The sequence below is a fragment of the Montipora capricornis genome, chromosome 10 (assembly GCF_036669925.1).
Source record: "Montipora capricornis isolate CH-2021 chromosome 10, ASM3666992v2, whole genome shotgun sequence".
Taxonomy (NCBI): Eukaryota; Metazoa; Cnidaria; class Anthozoa; order Scleractinia; family Acroporidae; genus Montipora; species Montipora capricornis.
The window spans coordinates 53,055,328-53,062,827 of NC_090892.1; the positions used below are offsets into that span (position 1 = coordinate 53,055,328).

Sequence of the window (7,500 nt, forward strand, 5' to 3'; positions counted from 1 at the left end):
GTCCTCAAGCAGTTTTTGCCCGTACACAAATCAAAATTTACCTTGAAGGTTAAAACTACCCAAAGAAGCATGAGACTGCTTAAAACAACTTTGAAAGTCGTTAAACCAAGGATTTTGCCTTGCAGCTTTAAACAGAATAAAAGTAGACTGCAGGAAACGCAGAAGACAAGAGAAAGCGAGGCGAGAAGCCTCCAGATGATGGACAAGTCTGTGCCACTTGATGCTGAATTCGACGCAACTGAGGCTGCGGCAAAAACAGTGTCGACTCCAAAGCGTACGGTTTTACTGTCGTTTATTCGAACTTTGCAGAATCCGCCGAAGCCCAAAAAGAGATATCTGGTGTAAGGTGAACCGTGCTTTGTTGCTATGGAAACAATATATTTGACGTCATTGATTTTTAGCAACAGCTTCAATCCATACTCATGGGAAGCGAGTAATCGTAGGCTATCAACTCTGTTTCCAGGCCCCAAGAAAAGGTACGCGGTTCTAGTGACGCGAGAACCCAGGTGAGTGGTTATATTAATGTAATTGGTCACTGTCGATTTGTAGCCTGTGCCATATTGACCTACTTTAACTAAGCTGTTCATTCCAGTCTCTAAATCGAACCAGTAAACCTCGTGCAAGAGTCCATCTATGGACATGGTGGCGTATGTATCTCCGGAACGACTTACGTTTAGCATAAAAGGTTGATTAACGTTGTGGAAAAAAGCACTCATAATTGACGTTTTACAGTTTTCCGTTCTTTCAATGTGATCAACAACTAAAAGAACGGTTGGAGTTAGCATAAGAAGGTTCCGATACACGCTCAGAAGTCCAAGCTCTGTTCGATACCATTGACTCATTTCTCCGCTGACAAAAACCATGTGGTCATTATTTGACGCGGTTATGATATCTCCATCTGCACTCCAGGTAGACATTTTCTTGAATTCAAACCAACGATAGCATTCTCCAATCTGCCCCTCGAAGGGACTGAAGCACTCTGAGTTGAGCGATGGTCCAAACAGTAAGGCGTTGTTCAGCCACGTGTATTTGTTCGCGTATAACGTTTCTGTTATGAACGGGACACCATTGGGGGCAAACACGAAAGAACCTTGGTCCGGCTGCTCGTGTCCTGGGTTAAAATTTCTCCAGCCTCTTATCCATGGACGAAACCGTTTCCCTCTTACCACGGTGTTGATTGCTCTTCCGTGAAGGACACTGCACTTGAAGGAGAGAAATGTCCGCTCCCCTGAGGAAGGGTATCCCGAGTTATTTCTTCGTGGTGTAACTACTCCACCTCCATAAGTAACAACACCCCAGTCACTGAAAACCCGAAGGCGGGGCAAAGTGGGATTCGGCTGAGCTCTTTCTTTGATGCTCGCATTGTAGAAAAGGAATTCTGTGTGAAGCATGCAGTTTGCGTGAGATAACGCCTGGGTATAATGTGATTTCAAAAGTCGATGTTCCCTGATCTGTTTTGCAAGCCAGTTTCCTAAACCATTCCTCATTACATAACTATCTAGAAAAACAAGTTGGCTTTCTGGACCATAAAACCAGTTCCGATTTGAGTCACCAATTCCTACAGTCTCCTTGAACCCAGAAAGGATCGTATAGTACATGAACCAAAAATGTTCTTTCAGCCACGGATTGCGCGTGAAATCAACACGAAAGTGCCGTAACGCAAGGAATACGTACTGCGTTACGGAGCGGGAGGTGTACGTACCGTAAGCAACACCTTCATTGATTGAACCATCTACAACAATGCTCCACAGTTCCAGGTTTCGGCTGAGCATAAGATGAGCTCGTGCTATCCACTTCTCAGCTTCGATCGATTGGTGCTTCGCAACGACTAACGCACCAGTCAAAATAGCAACATAGTTTGTCGCAACGTGGTTTTGAAGGTAGGAAGTCCCCCACCACAGATGTCTGTCAGAAGATCGTTCGTACAGTTCTTTTGTTACAGCCGTGATCTTAGCCAAGAATAGAGTTCTTCGATGGCTGTTCAAATGTAGATACAAATAATCGTACGCTGTAGTCATGCCAACTAAAGAGTGCGCAACGGGCACGTCGTCGTGCAAAGATGAGTTGACCCGCCAGTTTGGTAGATTTTCAAGCCGATCCATAAACAAAATGGCGAGATCTATCGCCTGGATATCCTCCGGGTTTATAACACAATAGAAAGCTATAGCACAAAGGTCGTTTCCGAAACGTTCATTCCAAGCACTGGAGAACTTGTCCCATTCTGTCGGTGGAAGATATTTCTCAGGGTTTTGTTTCATTTCTTGAGTCGCATCCCGTATCCTGTTCGCAATTTCGACGTGCGTCGTTCTCGCGCGCTGTTGAAGAACTGGAATGTCTTCCTCATTAAAAAATAAGAATGGATGTTTACGATTCTCTTTGGATCTGACATATACGATCAGACAAAATACGAGAAAGAACGCTCGAATTAACGAAGGCATCGTGCTGTCGCTGAATTTGTTTCACGTACATATCAGTTTACGTTACATCTGTCATCCATCGCTACATATTGCTAATCCCCTCCCAGGTGGGGCTGTCGGAAGAAACTCAACACTGATCACATAACTTAGCTCGTGCGTTACAAGACAAAACAATGTTCGCGAAGGAGGCCCCAGGCCCCAGCCTGAGCGACGTGAGGAAGCTGCACGGCTCAGAGTGTCTTCGTAATAATAACGCTCCTAGTAAAAAAAAAATTATGGACCCTTTTACCAAAGTCACGCATGATTACAATGTTAGACATTTTTCATTCAATTCAGTTATTCAATACAATTTTAGCCTGCTTAGCTGGCGGTAGGCAGTGTTAGGAGGCAGTGTGGCCCAGTGGTTAGGGCGCTTGCCTTGAGATCCGGAGATCCCGGGTTCAAGACCCGCTCTGACCACTCGTCGAATTTGATCCTGGTAGTCCCTGGTTCAACTTCCCAGCTGCACTTGTAAATAGCCAACTGGTTTGCCTCCGGCCAGTTGGGATTCTTAACAGTTGTTGTTGTTGTGTTCTGTTGTTTCGTTGATTGTTTCATTGGCCCTGAAAAGCCCCTATGGGGAGCGGTCAATTAAGTATGTATTGTATTGGTATTGTAGGCGCGCGGAATAAAGTTTTGGCGGCAGAGCCGCTAATTGCGCCTTTTAAAGTGTCAAAGGAGAGCCATTGATCGATAATTGATCGATTTATCAAGCCAACGAAATTGATTGACATAAAACGACAAGAAACATGCTAATAATAGAGATAAAGTTTCTCACTGTCAACGTTTTCATTATTATTAAAAAGGCTGGCTTTGGATCACGGATAAACAGACTCTTTAGTTTTACAATGCATTGTCAGGAATCTGCAATTGGTGATCATGTTTTCTCAACCAACCATAGAATAAAGTAGGATCATTTTGAAATTTTAGCAACTGGTCGATCAGACACGCATTGTAAAATGAAAACGTCGAAAACGTCGGCAGTGAGAAACTTTATCCTTATCAAGCCCAATTTTGGCTGCAAGCTTTGATAAGAATCTGTTTCAAATTCCTGGGTTTTTATTTTACGTATGATCCAATATCATTATTTTACGAAGACAAAAACGTTATGCCGCAGCAAGCCCTTGCTTCTTGATTTACTTGATACACTTCTTTTTAATGCTTGGCAGCTAAAAGATCCCTTGGTATTGCAAACATTACCATCACTGTGATGCCTCGGGTGCAATGTTTCACGTCTGTCTTCCGTTTTCTTTTTCATTATGCGAACATCTCTTCTCACTTAATTAATTCAGAGACGGGCCATACCGGGCTCCGCCGTTTTACGAAAGTCGGTAAGTTTTTCATGAGAAATATACATTTATGTTTTTTTAATAAAAGTAAATTTCCGAGGTAAAATATCAAAGGATGGTGTGAACAACTTTTTTGTCAATTGTCGGGCACAGACACACTTTGGCCCTGTTATTTTTCACCCAGGAAGTCATTGTCACTGTTACACTGGTAATAGTTGACACTTCAGCTGCCCCCGCTGTTAAGTATAGTTGTGTCCAAGGCCCAGGTGGAGGTGGCCGTTTACAAACGGAGCAGTTGATGTTGAAGTGGGGAGAGAACAAATCAGCATGTTTTTCGACAGTTTTGTAAACTAGCGGACATTTTTCTGAAAGCACCGGACTTGACACTTTTTGGCGCCGCAAGGCGCCTTGCGAACGCCGAAGGCGCAAGCTTCCTAGGGGAGTCTGGGGGAATGCCCCCTGTTTCCTCTCCCCCAGGAAATTTTAAAATAGAACACTCAGAAAGGCTCGGTGTTTCTGGAATAATAGAAATCTAATACGTTTCGAGGCGAAACGAATTTATGGCCCTTTTCCTTTCGGTGATTCCGTTTGGCGGCTTTGGGAAAGAATATATGAAGGGAAAGAAAAGGAACTAAAAACCACCACAATTCTGTAATGAAGATTCCCTAAAATTTTCGGGCACTTCAATTTTTGATTTTTTTCAGATTTCCGAAGAGATCAAATTCTTCTAGGTGATAAAAACATCTCTTTAGACATATATACAGTCTTAATACATTAGTGTGAGGAGCCTAGAAATATCTCTCAAAGGCTTTTGGCTTAATTTGCTCGTTGGGTGCCCTTGGGTTCAGTAGTTTATTTGTTACCGATCCCTTCCGTTACTTTTCCGTTAGTCTTAGTATTTGAATTCATTTGTTGTAACTACCATATTTTATCACATTTTTCCAGTATTACGCCAACATCCATTTACTATATATATATGCACATAGAAGCAATCTAATGTAAACTCCCATTGTACCTGAAGAAGGCTGGTTTGGCTGGCCGAAATATAGTACACCACTAAAATCAAATCTACGTTGCATGGGCTCGGCTCAAAATATTTCGAAACACTAGTGCCAGCAACGTGACAAATGTAACACAATGCAGCGAATCGATAGTGGGGAACCAAGCTCGAAATTTTCGATACATGCATACTTTTAAAATAATCACGCGAGATCAAATAAATGCATAAATTTTCTTTCTTGGACATTTCCTAAAAAAAGCGAAATTTAAAAGAGAAATCATGTCATTCAACGCAGAAAAGGTGTTCGGATACAAAAGTTTGTAAGCCTGGGCTTATTGGCGGCTTAAAGGCTGCTACGCTCCTGGTTGGTGACATAACAGTTTTCATATATCTTTTCATCTTTTTCCAGTTGATTTAGGCTTTGCCTAAATTTTGGGAAGTATACAAAACATGGACCCCAGGTCCATGGACCACCCCTATGGACCCTGTCCGTGGACCCCTTTATGGACCCATGGACCCCTTTATGGACCCCGCTACCCCTGTGGACCACCCGTTTTTTTGTAAAATTACAAGCAGAAAAATCTTTAGACGAAAGAGAGAGTGATTGTCGCACTTATCTGGACAATTTAAGCACGAGCCCATGACTAGGAGCGAACAACTTCCATATTAAGCCAATTTCAAGGCAGTTTTGTGGACCTATCTATTTTTAGACTACCTTTTCCGCAAGAAACAAAGACAGTTTCCGTTCGGTGACGCTATGAAGTTAATAAATCGTGGTCTGTGAAAACGTCGCTCCTAGGTATGGGCTACTGTTTTAAACATTTCTCTCTGATAGACACCTATACCACCTAATATGTAGTTGACCACTCCCAGTGGCTTTTCCGGGTGAATGTACAACACATTGCGGGGAACTTTGCCAGACCGCTTTTGCACATATACCTACATGGTACGTGCTCGCGTGATATGTATACGCAATTCTCGTCTACGCACGAAGATCTTCTCGCACAACCTTACGCGGTTAATTAAGAAAAAATCAAATGACAAAATATTTCTTCGTCCGTTACAGGAACCTACGGTTTATCGTCCTTATCTGAGAAGACTAGAGATTCTAGCCATTTGCAGATGTCATTACAAAGGCAGCACTTTCTCCTCAGTTATTTAAAGAGCTTGTGTGTTGGTCCGGCCGGGGTTTTGATCCCTCGACCTCCCGCGCAGTTGTCTGATGCTCAACCAATTGAGCCAACCGCTGAGATGAGTCCAGACCTACCAGCGTGGCATAAGACATTCCAGGCAAAAATGGCATGCTAAGGCCCCAAAAAGGACGACGTATGCAACACATGACCTGTTACCAACAGGTTGGCTTCATAGTTCAGTTGGTTGAGCATTACACCGGCCTCGCAGAGGTCATGGGTTCGAATCCAGTTGAAGCCTCCTGAATTTTTCATGTCTCTGTAAGAGACAATAATTATTGCTTAAAATGTCCAGATATTAAAGTGCCAGGATGACTTCTCTTTCTCATCTAAAGATTTTTCTGCTTGAAGCTGTACAAAATGAGGAGTGGTCCATAGGGGTAGTCCATGGACCGGGTCCATGAAGGGGTCCATGGACCGGGTCCACTGTGGTGGTCCATGGACCTGGGGTCCATGTCTTGTATTCGTCCTAAATTTTATGCGTTTCAAGCGGCCTACAGTCAATCTCGTCCCCAGAGCCCACGTGTCTTGTGGAAAGATACGTGGGCTCTGGGAACGAGATTGGCCTACAGTGTAGGCAACCAAGTCTCTCTCTCATATTCTTAATTGTCAATTTCTTAATTCCAAGTATTATCGTTCATTTTGGACACTGAAAGCTTGATAGGGATCATGGGAAATGACCATATTTCTTTTAAAAGCCGAACCCCAATTACCCTGGGTGCCCGAGGTGTTTCTTGCGCAGTTTCCGGTGTCGGTCTTCGGTCGCCGAAGCAAAGCGAAGAATTTCCGTCCGCCGCAAGCGAGAAGAAAACCTCTGGTACCCAGGGTAAACCCCAATGTCTGGACTAGCAGGACTCGAACCTGGGAACGTGTGATTAATAACCCCTTCACTTAAACACTAGACTACCATATCAACAATTTTTTCTTCCAAAAGTGCCGCTGTAAAAGTGTATAAACACCTGCTAAGAAGCAAGCTTACATAGTGAAAAATGCCGGTTACCAAACTTCAAGAGAAAGCTAACCATTTTAAAATGAAGCTTTAGACTTAACCATTATTCAGAAATGTTTATATATATATATATATGTACTAATTTGTTTTGGTAAATAATCGGCGCATTCTTTAGTCAGTTCATCTTAAGTGGATAAAAACAATTCCTTCAAAGTGGGTGCTCCGGGTTCAAATCCTGTCCAGGGGCTGCATTCACTTATTTTCTTTTTATTTGCTACCACAAGTCCTGGGACAGAGTAATCTAAATGGAGGATTATACTTCATTTGAAGCAAACTGACAATGAAAGATAGATAACCCTTAATTTGAGGAAGAGATCTTGTTGGCGTAGAAAGTGCGAAAGAGGTGCCGAACAACCTCTCTCTTTGACGTTGCTGCGTGAAGACTGGGGCGAATTAAAAGCAGCTGTCAAGATGGCGGCTGTCAAAGGATGTTTAGCAAATTTTCGGCGTTTGTCATGTCTTTCTGTCCCTTCTTTGGGTACATTTAAATGATTTCAGTTTAGTGAAATTTAATATCGTGATTTTTTTGCAATAATTTTATTTTTATTTTGCCAAC

General features: G+C 42.8%; 2 protein-coding genes across 3 annotated transcripts in view; one reads left to right on the forward strand and one right to left on the reverse strand.

Annotated features, from left to right (window-relative positions):
* The window catches only part of LOC138021694 (dermatan-sulfate epimerase-like protein), a 3,980-nt gene extending 1,491 nt beyond the window's left edge, over positions 1-2,489 (reverse strand). The window contains exon 1 of the mRNA XM_068868652.1: positions 1-2,489. This exon is cut by the window's left edge and continues 1,491 nt beyond it. Within this exon, the coding sequence (XP_068724753.1) occupies positions 1-2,438 (2,438 nt within the window). The 5' untranslated portion in view covers positions 2,439-2,489.
* Positions 2,490-7,334: 4,845 nt separating this feature from the next.
* LOC138022289 (protein disulfide-isomerase TMX3-like) overlaps positions 7,335-7,500 on the forward strand; it is a 22,380-nt gene continuing 22,214 nt past the window's right edge. Inside the window, exon 1 of one of the 2 annotated variants that reach the window (XM_068869391.1) lies at positions 7,335-7,422. In XM_068869391.1, coding sequence (XP_068725492.1) covers positions 7,356-7,422 — 67 coding nt within the window. In that variant the 5' untranslated portion in view covers positions 7,335-7,355. The remainder of the gene's footprint in view (positions 7,423-7,500) is intronic. The other variant, XM_068869392.1, reaches the window with a different exon arrangement.